Consider the following 16,329-nt stretch of genomic DNA (forward strand, 5'->3'; position numbering starts at 1 on the left):
TGGAGGAGAGGGGATGGGACAAAGAAAGACAACAGCATTTTCAAGGTCCTCTACTTGGTTTTCCTAATCCTTCTGATTTGTCTCATCCTCCCATTCCCCCACCCTGCCAGCCTTAGCTCACAACTCTACTTCTTGTTCTTAAGTCCACCTTTAAAGGTTTTAAGGAACATTTTAACAGACTTTCAATGTAGAGTTCAGAAAAGTTTTCAGGGTGTGGAATGAGCTTCTGCAGCTTTAAGCCTGACTTTGGTCACACTATAGCTTTTGAAACCCAGTACTCTTGAACCTTGCAAGGGTCTAAAAGTCACATACACTACAGTAGAGCCGAGAATCTGAGTCAAATTCTCCTTGAAACATTGGCTTCCTAGTGTTCGTGTCCTGGAGGAAGCCCAGGAATCAAAGGTGACTCACGTTCCCAGGGAGAGGTTAATGTTCAGGCTTGAATGTATAAAATCAAGGTGAATCTTAGGATTCATCTGAAAAAGCATGTCAGTGTGGAAAATCACTCAGTGGCAAAACATCTCTTCCCTAGAAACGTGCTAAAGTCACTTCCAACATAAAACTACAACTAAGCAATTATGCAAAGTCATGTGAGAAAGTACTTCAAGCTGGGAAATACAACATTCACATCAATAGCACATCATCTGTCTTCATTAAAGATGCGTCCTAAATGACTTCCAATATACGATTATGCCTAAACAATCTCACAATGTATCTTACAACTTTTCCATTTCTTAATGAGCCTCTTCTCACCTTGGATAAGAGAGAACTGAGATCATGAATCAAGTTTAGGATATTCAGTATGGCTAGTGAGTTCTAATTCAAAAGTTTCACATCCATTTTTGCAAGAAAAAGACATGTTTAGGTTACACATAAACCTTGTTTTTGTTTTGTTTTTGTTTTTGAGACGGAGTTTCGCCCTTGTTGCCCAGGCTAGAGTGCCGTGGCACAATCTTGGCTCACTGCAACCTCTGCCACCCCAGTTCAAGTGATTCTCCTGCCTCAGCCTCCTGAGTAGCTGGGATTACAGGCATGTGCCACCACACCTGGCCAATTTTGTAGACATGGGGTTTCACCATGTTGGTCAGGCTGGTCTCGAACTCCTGACCTCAGGTGATCTGCCCGCCTCGGTCTCCCAAAGTGCTGGGATTACAGGCGTGAGCCACCGCACCCAGCCGAACCTTGTTCTTAAGTATTAAAAAAAAAAAAAAAAAGACCAAAAAGAAAATATAATTGTTAGAAGGTTTCTTATTTTATGCCCTTGAAAGATTTCCTGACAGCTAATGGTTTTTCCCTGGCATAAAAGTGGTCCAACTAATTCAATGTTGATAGAACTAGAAATCAACAGCTAGCTTCTACCTAAAGCACAGCTCAGTGAATGGCATTAATCTCTGCCAGCAATTCCACTACCCCTTCTCTCTCTCTCTCTCTCTCTCTCTCTCTCTCTCTCTGAAATGGGAAGGAATAGTCATCAACAGTCTGATCATTCCCTTTGAAACCTGACTGCTCAAGGTGGTCAAGAAACCATCCCTGACTAGGCCCTACTCAAATAACTTGTAACCTTACTTATCTGTTGCATGGGCCTTATTTCTTAGCTTGATCATGTGCCCTCCTTTATCGGTCAGGAATTATGCCTCTTATTTCTTTGTGTCTCTCCCCATAGCGACTGGGACATACACATGATGCTAATTAACACAGCTGACTGCCAGTAGAAATCCCTACACTTCAGTGTGTAGACTCCTGCTCATTGTGTCAGAGCTCAAGGCTTCCATCCTTCAGGGGATGGTGTCCTCCAGCCTCTGCATGCCCTGGAGATTAGCTATTCCCTTAAACAAAGCCACTGCTACAGGCCTGGAGGAGTGGCCCCCAGATGACACTATGAGGACCATTCTTGGATTGACAGGAAAAGGAACACATGTTTGCTTGGGGATTCAAATTTATATTCCTACCCTAGCCGTCAGCCCACTAATGTGGACAGAACTAGGGTTCTTACACACAAGTCAGGTTTAAAGAGTCCACATGCATCTGGTTCTCTCATAAAGCCTGAAGTGGGCCTCCATTTTGTCTCCTTGCCTGAGGTGGTGTCATCTTTACAAATAGCTAATTTGAGACTTTCTCAAGTAGACTCCCCATACATTAGCATCAGCCTGATGCAAATGTGGTTAGAAAAGTAAATCACTGCTCCACAGTGTGCCCCACTTGTAGAAAATTCAGCAATCAAAAATTCAATTTGCCTGCAGGATAAGGCGAAAGGATAAACCTGCAGTACCTATGCATTCCTTGCTTTAGAAAAAGATTAAATGCAGGTCATTTCCTAGAGCTAGTAAAATATTATTTCCATACTACCTTTCCTGGTTTTGTAACTAGGTAAGCATATATTTTTTATCCAAATATAAGCTACATTTGTATTAGATTTTCATAACTGATTTATCTAACGATCTGTGTGCAGCAGCGTCTATTAGTTGCCCCTCAACATCCATTCTTCCCTTCTTTAGTATAAAACACCCCTGTCTCCCATCCCTGATTTTTAGTTAGGTACATAGCTGCCTTGAATACAAAGTACATCTTCCAGCCTCCCTGTACCCACGCATGGCCTCAGACTAAGTTGTAGCCAGTGAGATTTAAATGGAAGTGTGGTGTGGCAGTTAGCAGGACACGTCTTCAAAAGACAACTGGTATGTGCCCTTCATCTTTTTCTTTCCTTTGTTCTTCCTGCTGATGGGAACATGGAAGCGATGGCTGGAGTGGGGACCTCAAGATGGTCTCTAGGGCTGGGCACAGTGGCTTAGGCCTGTAATCCAAGCACTTTGGGAGGCTGAGGTGGGTGGATCATTTGAGATCAGGAGTTTGAGACCAGCCTGACCAACATGGTGAAACCCTGTCTCTACCAAAAATACAAAAAACAGCTGGGTATGGTGGTGCATTCCTGTAGTCCCAGCTACTTGGGAGGCTGAGGCAGAATCACTGGAACCTGGGAAGCGGAGGTTGCAGTGAGCCAAGATCGCGCCACTGCACTCCAGCCTGGGCAACAGAGTGAGATTCTGTCTCAGAAAAAAAAAAGATGGTCTCTAAAGATGGCAGCGCAGCAGGAAGCCCGTTTCCACCTCTGTTGAGCTGCTTTTACATAAAAGTGAATCATGGCTGGGCGCGCTGGGTCATGCTTATAGTCCCAGCACTTTGGGAGGCTGAGAAGAGAGGATCACTTGAACCCCGGAGTTTCAGACCAGCCTGGGCACCACGGTGAAACCCCATCTCTACAAAAAAAAAAAAAAAAGCAAAAAAAATCAGCCAGACATGGTGACATGCGCCTGTAGTCCCAGCTACTTGGAAGGCTGAGATGGGAGGATCGCTTGAACCCAGGAGGTGGAGGTTGCGGTGAGCTGAGATTGCACAACTGCATTCCAGCCTGGGCAACAAAGCAAGATCCTATCTCAAAAAAGAAAAAAAAAGTGAATTATGTTTAAGCTACAGCTTACACCTAACCTTAGCCAAACCTGATCCACTAACAGTGAGTGCTAAGTCAACCTGAGGAAGGTTACTGTGTGGAGTATGGAGAACATGTTCCTAGCGAGTTCTAACTCGGGAGGAATGGCCATAGTCCAAATGAAGTCAGGAGTCATACTCACTTCTAGGAGTCAGTCTTCTTCCCTGTAACCCTGCAAACTATGTAGGACCTAAGCCATGGTAGCTCTTTAGATCTCCTGTTGTCTCTGAAAATTAAGCAGTGCATGTGCTTAACAAGAGACTGTCTTGTTCCATGGTCCTTGTAAGGACCTACCAGTTAGCTCATCCCAGTTTCTGAAGCTTTCTTACATATGTTGCCTTCCTGGCCTGGCATCTTCCTCAACACCAAGTCACACCTCTCCTCCTTCTGAAACTCTAAGTATGCTGCCCTTCATATAAGAAAATAAGACACTAGCTTCATAGTATTTTCAAGTTGTTGGACTAGATCTGCACTGACCTGTTATCTCTCCCTCAGTCCTGTGCCCGACAGTCTCTCCTAGAAAGTCAGTGGCCAGAACAGCCTACAGGGTAGGCTCAGGGAGAAGACAAAGCCCACCCGCTCATCGCTGTCATGGAGGCTCACTGGGATCACTGCAGCTAACTAGCCACAGACCTGCCACCTCCTTGAGAAGCCACTTTTTGGCCACTCACCTTAATTCCTCACTTTGGAGCCCCTCAGCCCATAAATTTTTTGTAGTTTGCGTGTTTCTTAAACTTCACTCTTTACCATTACCTATGTTCTGCTATTGGCACATTTGAAAATAGATGAAATTTAATTTGGGAACCTTTGAACTCCTTTTTTTAGTCTTTTCCCTCGCACTTGCACCAGTTTTCCCATGCCTTCCAGGTACCAGGAAATCACCATTATAAATAGCTTTTATTTATTAGACACTTAATGATGTGCCAGGCATCATTCTAAGAGGTTTCCGTGGATTAATTAATCCTCACCATAACCCACGGGGTTGATACTGGTACTGTCCATTTTATAGAGGAGATAATGGAGGTACTGAAAGGTAGGGAATTTGCTCAAAGCAAAGTCATGCAGTTAGCAAGTGTTGGAGCCAGAGTTGGTCCCCAGAATCTAGAGCCCACACCCTGAACCACAATGCAAACTTCCCCCTTCCTCTGCCACCTCAAAGCATCTTTCCAAGCATCTGAGAAGGACACCATGGCCACTCCTGCCTCTGCACCTTGGCTTATGCTGTCTCCTGTCTAGAATGCTCTCCCCGACATCTCCACATCCTTAGAAGGCAATCCCAAATGTCACTAACCTCAGGAAGTATTTTCTGACTCCCTACCATCACAATCCACTACTTGCTCTGTATGCTCTGGCATTTTCTTTGGTACCTTTGCTATGGCTTAAATGTGTCCCCAAAAGTTCATGGGTTTGGAAACTCGATCCTCGGTGCAGTGGGGTTGGGAGGCAGGGCTTACTGGGAGGTGTGTAGATCCGGGGGCATCACCCTCACGAATAGATTAGTATTTTCTCAAAAGTGGGTTCTTATAAAAGGATGACTTTGGCCCCTTTGCACACTTGTGCTTGCTCTCTTTCTTTCCTCTCTCCCTCTCTTTGGCCCATGGGACAGTGCAACAAGAAGGCTCTCACCAGATGTCAGCCACTTGATCTTGGGTTTCTCAGCATCCAGAACCATGGGCCAATACATTTCCTGTTCATTATAAAGGACTCAGTCTCAGGTATTCTGTTACAGCAACACAAAATGGACTAAGACAACATCTGTTCCAGAATCCTGCCAATTCATAATCATTACACCTGCCTCAGAGACTGTGAACAATTTGAAAGGAGGGACCAGGGAAATTCATCTATGAATCCCACTGTGGAATATGTACTTATCAATCAAATTCTCACTAACATGTAAATGGATGATAGGGAATCATCTGTTACCTTTATCATGGGATATTTTATTTTAGAGACAAAGTCCTAAGCCAGGAATTCAAGTTACCATGACAACATTTTCAGAATTAACAAGCAGGAAGAACATTTATTTTCTGTATTGGAGTGGGTTTGCTTTACCCCTGAAAGCCATGTGGGGAACCTGCCTACTCATTAAGCTGAATGCATCAACAGCTTGAGTGCTTCCAAAGGAAAGGGACTAGGTCATCTTCTTCTTCTGTATCCCCACCCCTGCCACCTTCCACTAAGTACCCAGAACCCAGGAGAAGAAAAGGGCTAATACTGACAGAAAATGAGCTAAACTGAGATTCCTGGTGAACTGCCCAGAAGATGAAATCCTTTTCTTTTACAGCAACCGTGGCTGCAATCTCCTTGGCTGGCATAGGGCAGAAGTAGGTTATCACAGCATGCCACCTGCCTGTGGGGCCCAGCCAGAAATGTCGTTCAGTCCTTGCCAGCTCATCTCAGGGCCAGAGCTGGGTGAGCTATTGTGTATAGAGAGGACTCTTCCAAGTGCTCCCCCAGCTATAATTAGAATATTGCAAGGGGGTTTATTTTTAAGAAACACGAGCACTAGGATGATGATTCAGCCGGGTCTGCACTTGCCGAGAACCTCTCATCGGATCCAGGGTTATTATTTTAGACTAATATATTTCTCCAACCCCACCTCCCTGCCATCCTCCTCCAAACAAGGCAAAGAAATGAAAGAATTTTCTTTTTTCAAGGTTCTCCGGCAACATTTTGTTTTAGGGGAAAAAGAGTAGAAAACTTTACTTTGACTCACTTTGCAGGAGAAGGGATATCCACATGCACAGACAGTCCCAGCCTCACCTGTTGTGACGTAAATGGACTCAAGAGTGAACTAGGGTGAAAGCTTGATGGCCCGGCCCCAAGGCTACGCTTAACCCCAATGACAGGTCTGCATTCCCGGAGCCAGCTGGACGGAGGGTGCTCAAAGCAGGAGGTAGGCTGGGGAGAACAGGGTGGTGGTTCCACAGAGAAGTTATTCTGTCAAAAATCCTACTACTCTCCGCCACTGCTATGTCAACTTTGACAGCTGCACACCAAGTCCTTCACACTCTGAGGCAGCCTCGGTGCAGAGGAGGAGCTCGGCCTGACCAGATGGTGCCATCTGTGCAGCCACAAGAAGCCTCAGAACCAGAAAGTGATGGAGTGGAGACATCACCATATCCCAAGGCTGAACATGCATAGGGGTGTATCTGGGAGAGATGAGGTTTAAGAAAAGAAACAGGACGAGGAGAGGAAGTTCACAGGGTTCCCTCAACCACCCAGTCTCTCTTCCGCACCTCTGACTGAGGGCCATGTCTGGGCACATGTGCCGGCAGGTGCTCACCCTCACACAGAAACACAAAGGCCAGACTGGCGGTACAGCCTGCAGGCTCAGGAGTCCAGGAAGGGAAGTGTGGGAAAAGTGCCACTGTAAACGTCAGACTCTTAATCCCGGATGTTAAGAGTGTGGAAGAGATTAAACCAGGGGTGCTCTCGGCCCAGCATTTACAAGTTTAAGCAAAGACCCCAGGGCCCCCCTTCTTGTGGAGTCTGGCCAGAATCAGGTCAGACCAGGCCCCGATTTAGGATTCACGGCCGGTCTGGGTAGGCTGCAGAGGCAGAGCATGGCCTCAGCTGGATGGACACAGGGAAAGGGAAGTTTCATTCACACCTGTCACCTTCATTCCAGGCCAGTCCGCTCCTCCCTCACATTCCTTGCTTCCCCTGACGGAAGGCACCGGTGCTGGCAGCTGCCAGGGCAGACAGCTGATGTTGCTATGTAAACAGAGGCCTCAGCCAAGACGGATTCGGCCCAGAAGAGATTTTTCAGCCGGTGCCCATCCCTTTGAGCCCTCCCCAGGCAGGAGACTCTGGCCATAGGCCAACTGTTGGAGATTCCAGGGCACAGTTTCCAGGCTCTGATGTCACTTCTCCTTTCCGGGACAAGAACCCCTCAGCTCTAGGAAACCTCACCCTGTCTGCCCCTGTCTGACCCTATGTGACCCTGGGGAGCTCACAGAGGCTCCTGGCTCACTCTGCCTGAGGTGGTCTTTTCTGATGAGGCCCATCATTCCATCTTGGTTTCTCCAAGCATCCCTGGAGACTCTGGGCCATATGAATTTCCCTGGGGGAACTGACCAGGCAGTCACTGGAGTAGAAACTGCCCCTTCACCATCTTGGCGGTTTAACTTTTCCCTTCGTAGCCTTCCTAGTGTTCTTTTTTGTTTGTTTGCTTCCCTCTACTTTCCACCCTAAGGAAATCTCCTTTTCTCACTGGGGATATTTCTCATTTGGGATCTAAGGAGAATTACTTCTTGGGCACCAGTCAATGTGATTAGACCATGGAATCAAATTTATTTTCAATGACTTCATTAAACAACTTCTGCCCTTACTCAACCAGATGTCTGGACATACGTAATCCTTCCTGACAGAATGCAGCAGGAATTCCATTGTCCAGCTCAAGGCCCTGCAGTGAAAGGAGATGGGCTTTCAGGGCTTACTAACCTCTGGGACCCCCAGGGTGTCCAGCAGGGCAGACAGAGCCAGCTGGAGCCATGAACTGCCACAGAGATCAGTGATGAAGAAGGGAAATCAAAGAGGAAGAAAAGGGGAGGCAAAGAAAGGTGACCAGCAAAGAAAACAGGAGGAGAGACAGCAGGAAAAAAGCAGCCACACAGGGGAGAGAAGATGAAGAGGTTCTCATGGGTCCTCAGGAACACTGGCCTCAATTGAGAAGAATGTTCCATGTGGTCACTCTGGCTGCAAAACCAGAAAATCACTATCTGCTCACTCCAATTCACCCAGGGCCAGCTCATAGGCAGCAAGCCAAGAGTCATGAACTGTCAGAAATGGAAAGGACCTCGGAGAGCGCTGAAGCTTCCCAGTGAGGGCGCTGTTGGCATTTGAGGTGGAACGGTTCTTTATTGGGCAGGGTGGTCCTGGGCTTTGCGGGGCATTTACCATCTCAGGCCCCCGGCCCTAACAAGGAGCCTCCTCACTTACCAAGATGTGAGAAGCAAACGCTTCCACCTCCCACCACACTTCTAACCCTCCTCTCCCAGAGCTGACGCAGTTGAGAACCCCCTGGGAACACCCCTCAGTAAAGAGCTGCAAGGGTTCTGAGGCCCGGGGCTGGGAAGGAGTTGGTTTAAGTTCACAGATGGCCTTTGAAACATGAACCTCAACCTCCCTCTCCCTTTCTCTTTATGAACCACAGGAAAAAACTTGACAATTCAGTGTAGTAGGTGCTTTACACACTCCCAGAGGAGCAGTGTGAGAAAGGACCCGTGGGTGGAAGGGTGGGGGAGTCCTGGTTTCCCTCTTGAAACTTGGTCTCAGCGGATGCTACGCAGTCATCTTCACCTGCCCTCCCCCTCAGCTGATTCTTGTCAACCCAGTGACACTGATCCTCCTCTCGAAAGGGATTATTTAGACAAGTGCAAAAATGGAGAGGAATTCAAGGCTGGAAGTCGCTCCAGCTGGAGAGAGGAGATGGATGGGGATATAATGCCACTAAAATTATCCACGGCAGACAGGGACTGGGACCCCACAGCTGATGGGCCTCTCGCCTGTTATGGTAATTTTCCACCCTTTGGGCCCCTCCCAAGCTTCCTCATGACACCCAACACATTTAGAAATGACGCGATGGCCTTATGTAATGCTGACAGAATAGCACAGGGACAGAGTCACCAAACCCTAGTCCTGGCCATCTTACAGTAAGATTCCCGGAGTTTGTGGAGTGACTGGGTCAAGACCATATTTGTCACTTTCTCATTTCCTCGCCAAAAGCAAGATTACCTGGAGAAAAGGCTGCTTGGCGAAGGCCGTGGGTGGAAGCTGAGGAGCTGCTTCTCTCCAAACATACCTCCAGGAACGCAGCTGTCCTGAGTTCTAGTGTGGCAGAATGGCGGGAGCTGGAATCTAGAGAGGGAAGCTGGGGCTTGGCGCTCCAGCGCTTGTGGCCTCTCACAGCTCTTCTTCTTATTCTCATGTCCTGCACCTCTCTTCCCTCTCCTCCTACACAGTAGACCCTGCAATCTCTTCCCCAGCCCTGCAACTCAGAAGTCAAGGTTTCGGAGGAATTAGGGAGAGAATCTTCCCTCCTCAAACACCTCAATCCATTTGAAACTTCAGCTGAGAGATCTGCCCTCCAGAGTTCCCTCCCAACCTCCAAGTGCTGGAGAAAGAGAAAAGAAGTGGCAAGGGTTTCTGCCACCAAGAATAACCATAGTCTTACTGGATTTGCTAATACAAAATTGTCCACGGGCACCTACAAGCAAACTGGGCTCTGTGGATGGTCAAACCGTTCCAAGGCCACTCGGCCCTAGTTGTGGGGGAAAAAACCCGCAAAGACTCTGACCTACTGGGAGCAGTTTAGGAAGGAGGACTTTTGGGAATCAATGTTTACCCAGGAGGAAGGGCTCGAGGGCAGGGGCGTGAGTCAGGGGGATTCTGAGGCAGGTGGCAATCACTCTTCACCTTTTTTGAAAAGTTGATGATTTCACTGAACCATGAGCCATCACCTCCGTGCTCCTGGGGCTTTCCCCACTGGGGCTGGGATGGACTTTGGGGCGTGGAGGGAGGAGGGTGATGGAAGAGAATTCCCCTTTTCCTGCAGGTCTTCCTTCCTGACCTCGAGTGACCGACCACTCCCTTCCCCAGTCTTTCTCCCCATTCCCAGGCCCACTCTGATGTGCTGGCAGGGTAGGAGGGGAGCGGGAGAGTAGATAGCTTTGCACTCACAACTGAGGCAGTCTAACAGCTGTCCTCTGCAGGCGCAGGGGTGGTCACTTGCCTTGGCTGCATGACAAAGTAGTCAGAGATTAGCGTATGGGCATGGCCTAGGGGATGAAGGACCGGAGGCCCGGTCTGGCCCCCAGGAGAGTGACCAGTTGGGCCCCTCCCAGAATGACTTCACTGGGGCCCAAACATGGGAGCCAGTGCAGGGTCAGACCCCCTAACTTCACCTCCACAACCTCATTATCCAGAGATCCAGGCAACACTGGACAAGGCTGAGCCCCTAAATCACACCCAACGGCTTTATCTGACCCTCTCAGCAGACCCAGTACTTTTAGCCAGTGACTGTTATTTTTCAGGGTCAACCGCCAACTCAGTTTTCCCATTCTGATTCATCAAACACAGGTGGAGGCCTGCGGCTGAAGCAAACGGTAGATGTCAAAGTGTGGTCCCCGGACCAGCAGGATCAGCATCATTAGAAACACCAGTTCTCAGGCTCCATCCCATATGTGCTGAATCAGAAGCTCTGGGAAAGGGGTCCAGCAGTCTTGTTTCAACAAACCCTCCAGGTGATGCTGGTGCACACTCAGAGTTGAGAACAGGACTGCAGGGCCTATCTATCTGTCCTCAGCTGAGCCCTTTCTTCAACTCCTTCACTGGCAGGATAAAGGCCACTTAAGGTACAGTCCTTCAACTTCTACCTCCTCATGTATGTCAAGCTCTCCCTAATGTCCCCCCTTCCTTTGCCCTACCCTCTCCCCCACTCATCACCTTCTAAGCCCTCTCTGTAGCCTTCCATACCATGTGACCCCAGCTGCTCATATATCTTCCTCCATTAATCCCTTTGCTCTTGAACATTCATTTCTTTCTCCTGGTTATTTTCTCCGTGTGTCCAAAGACACTCTGGTCTCTTCCAATTCTAGAAAGACAAAAGCCCCAGGAGAACTCTATAGAGTTTACAAACTACCTAGAATAATCTGCTCTAAGTCCCCCGTCCCCTTACACAGGTGAGGCACAGAGAAGCAGCTTGCTCAAAGCCGCAAGCTGGTTCATGGCAGAGTTGGAGTGAGAAATCAGGTTGCTGCATCTCTGTTCAGGGCTCCTTCTTGATAAAGGAATCCTGGCCTGCATCAGCTCCATCAGCTCTCACTCTCACTCCCTTTCGCAGGCTGGTTCCAGCCCCTCAGCCCTCTCAACACTGCCTCTCTAAATGTCACCTCAGTGCATAGCGCTTCTCCTTCCCCCACTACTTTCCCTCCTCCCCCTTGAAACCCACCCCTCCTCACCTTGTTGCGGCCACTTCTCATCGTTTTTGAAAAGCTTATGTTTTCACTGCTGAGCCCTGAGCCATCACCTCTGTGCTCCTGTGCTTCCCCCAGTGGGGCTGGGGTCGACTCCGGGGCATGCGCGACAGAAGGTAATGGAGGAGAATGCCCTCTTCCTGCAGGTCTTCCTTCCTGACCTCAGGCGACCACTCCCTTTCCCTGGTCTTTCTCCCCATTCCCAGGCCCACTCTGGTGTGCCAGATGGGCAGGAGGGCAGAGGGCAAGTGGTGCCTCAACACCAGAAGGTAGCTTTGCACTCACGGCTGCGGCACTCTGACAGCTGTCCTCTGCAGGCGCAGGTGCACTCACAGCCCTGATCCATCCTCTCCCTCTCTGACTGTTCCTCTTCCATCTTCTGTTCTGGCTCTTTTTCTTGGGCTTCCTCAGGGCCTTGTCGTCACCATTTTTTTTTTTTTTTTTTTTTTTACAGGGCCTCACTCCTTCGCCCAGACTGGAGAGCAATGGTGCTATCCGGGCTTGAAACGCCAGGCTCAAGTGATCCTCCCATCTCAGCCTCCCAAGAAGCTGGGACTACAGGCATGCATCACCATGCCTGGCTAATTTGTTGTTGTTGTAAAGACAGGGTCTCCCTATGTGGCATAGGCATGCTGGTCTCAAATGCCTGGGCTTGTGCAGTTATCTCTCCTTGGCCTCTCAAAGTGTTAGGATTACAGGTGTGAACCACCATGCCCGGCCATTTCTTTTTTCTCTTCTTTCTTTGCTCACAGACTTATCTGGCTGTCATTTCAACTGGCAATTCTAAGTAGATGGCTCCAATACGACTTTTATCCCCCAGCTTCCTCAAACTCCAGGTCTGCATTTTTAGCAGCTCCCCCAATGCCGAAGATGCACCCCACATCCCATCATCCAAACTCAAACTCTCCTTCCTCCACATTTCCCAAACCAGCCACCACCACCTCCTGACTCCTGACATCATCCTGTTACCATGGTTTCTAAGATCTTTACCATCCCCTCGCATTTATGGTCACGTTTCCTGGTTAAAAACTCAACATGGCCCTGTGAATGCAAAGTCCCTGTGGACCCAAGTAAAACGGATCCACCAGGACTAGTCTTCAAAATCGATAGCCACCATTCTGTGCAGGAATCCATTGCCAGGTGGAATGCTTGGGCCTTCATGTCCTCTGGATTCTAGAGTCTAAAGGGAAGGGCAGGCTTTTATAGACTCTGCTCGACATTTGCTGAAGATTGGGAGCTCCTCAGGGAATGACTCAGCCCTCCTTGGGCAAAACAGATAATAAATCAGACAAAATCAGTTCTTTTATGAGCAACTTGCTATTGCTGGGTCACTCACTCTATGCTAAATGACCCTCTGGGAAGAGTTTCTATGTTCATAGTCCTCTGAGACAACAACTACTTTGTGATGACAGCAGTTAATGGATGTTTGAATCAAAGACAGAGAGAGAGATAGGGTAAGGGCTAAGGTTAGGGTCCAGGGTCAAGGGCAGTGGCCAGCATCAGGGGGAGGATTGGGGTCAGGAGGCCACGTGTGAATGGTTGGAAGCCATCCTGCTCCCTGCAAGGACAAACCTATGCCAAAACTGTTCTCATCTTCAGCCTCTCTTGCTACCAGGAACACCTGACCTCTCACTGCTTCACACCTCACACCCTCCTTCCCAACCCAGAACGACAGCCATTGTCACCAAGGCCCTCGTGGCAGTACCTGCTGAACCCAGGACTGGCTGTAGGACGCAGAATGGGGCAAGTAAAGAACCTTCCTTGGAAATGAAAATACTTCATCCTGTCCTGTTCTTCCGAAAACAGAACCTTCCCCGACTCTGCCCTGCCACCTCCCAGAATCAGAGGACCTGGGTTTCAGCCCCATTTCTCACTGACCAGCTACAGAACTTACTACAAGATAACAAGCCCTTTTTGTGTCCTGGTTTCTTCACCTGAAAACAAAACTCGTAAAATGTTCCCTGCTCACTGTACAGGATTGATGTAATGACGATAATGTGCTTGTGTGAAAGCAGTTCACTGTTGACAAGTCACTCTTGTTACATCATCTACTTGGATCTTTACAAACCACCGTGTCAGATAGGCAAGGAGAGCATTTGATACTCTTTTATGGATGAAGAAACCAAGGCTCCCTGAGGAGGAAGGATGTGCCCAGCTGCACAGCTAACACGTGGCACAGTTGGGATTCAACCAAGCCCCCTGTGCACTGTGCCACATGGTTCCAGCACGGCAAGAGGCTGGGTGACACAGCATGCTGCTATTATTAAGAAAAGCAGTATTTTTTCCCAGGATGGCTATAGTTCAAATATTTGCCAGCGGATTATCGCTGGTGAATTTGGGCATCCCCAGCATCTCCAATCTGTCATTGCTTAAGTGGGTTATTTTGATCTAAGAAGTAGATATGGGATCACTGGCCTCAGGGCTGAAACGGAGAGGGTAGAGTTAGCCAAGGAAGAAGAGAAGCCGGTGGGTGTTTCTGATGCCACCGTCCACTGATGGTAATCACACTTTCTGCTGGGTACAGAGGACTACAGAATTTTAGGAAAGTTCATAAATTCTAACAATCCCATTTTATGGGTGAGAAAACTTATGCCCAGAAAGATAACAAAGACATCCCCAAGCAGCTGAGCCAGTTCCAGCCCCAGGTTTCCTAATTCTAAGTCCAAGGCTCCCTCTGGGCCACCTGCATTTCAGACTATTCTTCACCTCATTCTGCCTGGGGCTTATCCCTCCGTTTGTGTGCAACTGACAGCAGAGAAGTGGCAATGGGGGTGATGTGCACAGCGGATCCTTTTCCACAGATGTCCCCTGAATGAGGGGCAGTCCTCTTGGAGATTGCTGTCAGGTTCAAATGCCATGCCCAAGACACAGCTTTGTCCCCATGGGCCAGGACAACCCCTTGAATGTGTGTGTTGGGCTTTGAGTTGGGGAAGAGGAAATATTACTCACGACTTCTCTCGCCGGCCGAGCCTCCTCGGGGGGCTTGCCTGTCTCCTTCTGGGGGACAGGGATTTTCCCCGGCTTCTCACTTGGGTCGGAGAGTGGGCACTTGCAGGTTTCAGGATCTGAAGGAGATGTGAGGAGTTAATCACCCTGGTTCCTAAGGGACCTCCACCCTCAGGTCTTCTTCTAGCACCACATTCCACCCCCCAGCCCAATCATGATGCCATGGTTTAGAAGGCATTGAGCAGGAAGACTTCTAAAAAAGGAGGCTGGAGACACACACATTCCTCTCTCGTCCTGTACTGTCAAGCAGCAAGGCACCACTTCCAAGACAGATATACAGATGGTCACATTGTGCTCCCTGTGCCGTGTAGAAAGAGGAACACAGCCCAATGCCTCAGTCTCCCCGGGGCTGTGTTTGTTTGCTTGGCAAGTTCCTCTCCTCACGAAGGCAAAGTCCCATCTATATTGCCCCAGAAACCAGCTTGTTCTTCCTCTGATGCTCCCATCCCACACATATGACAGAATGGTTTTAATTGATCAGGAATCTCCACTCCAGGTCCTGCAGAGTGAAGATGACAAGTCCACAAGTGCTAAACATAGCCAGGCCTGAAGTCAGCATAATCCTTTTCTCTTAGTGACTGCACAAGCCCTGGAGGGACATGGACAAGCGGGAATCACATCACTTTGGAGGTAAAACTGAGAGAGAGAAGAGGGACGTATGACTATAGTCTATATAAGGCCAGCATATAAGGTTTTCCAGGTTTTAATACTGAAAATCTCATGTCCTGGGAAAACCCGCAGTTCCAGGCAAACTAGTACAACTGGTCACCCTATTACATCGACAAAACAGAACAAACTAGAGCTTCAATATAAAATGACTAACACTTTAGATCTGATTTCATAGAAGGAATTGCAGGACAAGACATTGTTTTAACTGTCGCATCTAAATTGATTTTAGATGGCTTTCTTTGCAGTAGTATGTGCAAAGAGAGACTTTAACCTCAAGAAATTTTTGGCCATCCTAGAAAAATGAGGCCTGGAGCAAGAGGCAGAGAGAAAGGAATGGGAAAAGAGCTCTCCTGCATGGCTTCCTTGTCTTCCCAGCACCCACCTTCATTCTCATGTCCCTGGCATATTTCTCCAGCTCCTTCCTTATGTCAGCCCTCAGCATCTTTGAGACGTTGAGGACCAGCTGCTTCCACTCAATGGGCTGGAAGCTATGAGGCTCATGGGGGACGTACAGCCCAATCTTGACCTTCTTGACTGTGTGCAGGTATTTCTTGTAAGAGTCCTCAAAGTCAAAGATGAGGTCACTCAGAGTCCGAAAAGTCAATGGCTTGTCCATCAGCTCAGCCCTGCGGCTCATGCCCAATGAGCCATAGCGGCCATTGCAGTAAATCCCCAGCACAACGTGGTGAAAGTAGTTTCCTGAGAAGTAGGTTTTAAAGCTGATGGGGAACCGCTCGATGGAAGGCTGTCCATTGGTTAAGTAGCTTAGACAATCTGAGTCAAGGAAGAGAAAGGAGGCCTTGAAAATTTGAAGCCTGGATGCAAAGGAAGGGAAAGTGTCTCAGGGTTCAGTGAGTCCATCCCCCTGCCTCTGAGCAGGCCCACATCTAACTTTTCCAGACTAATCCTTTTATAAAGGACTCGCTTGTTATGTTTGACTATCTACTATATGTTGTATATCCAAACCAAGTTAATATGAGACAAAGAGAAAAACTTGTCATTTTCTTCAGTAATTACATACATGCAAAACAAAACAATAACAAGGCACTTTTTCCTCTGCTCCTGGGGCTCACACAGGCTGCAACCCGGCCTGGAACAGCCTCATGACTATCCCTTCCCCTCTCCTGGGTGTCTTGCCTCCCTGACCTTCCTCATCCTAGCTTAGGTATTCTTGCTCCCTGCCCCGCCCCA

At 48.4% G+C, this 16,329-nt stretch overlaps 1 protein-coding gene across 5 annotated transcripts in view; it reads right to left on the reverse strand.

The window, feature by feature from the left end:
- Window positions 1-16,329, reverse strand: part of VASH2 (vasohibin 2) — a 57,911-nt gene that overhangs the window by 4,940 nt on the left and 36,642 nt on the right. For all 5 annotated transcript variants that reach the window (XM_063597269.1, XM_034946567.4, XM_057301340.2 and 2 more), the window contains 2 exons: window positions 15,521-15,902; window positions 14,413-14,528 (listed from right to left, as the gene is read on the reverse strand). In XM_063597269.1, the coding sequence (XP_063453339.1) occupies window positions 14,413-14,528; window positions 15,521-15,902 (498 nt within the window). The remainder of the gene's footprint in view (window positions 1-14,412; window positions 14,529-15,520; window positions 15,903-16,329) is intronic.

Source organism: Pan paniscus, chromosome 1 (genome assembly GCF_029289425.2).
Source record: "Pan paniscus chromosome 1, NHGRI_mPanPan1-v2.0_pri, whole genome shotgun sequence".
Classification (NCBI taxonomy): domain Eukaryota; kingdom Metazoa; phylum Chordata; class Mammalia; order Primates; family Hominidae; genus Pan; species Pan paniscus.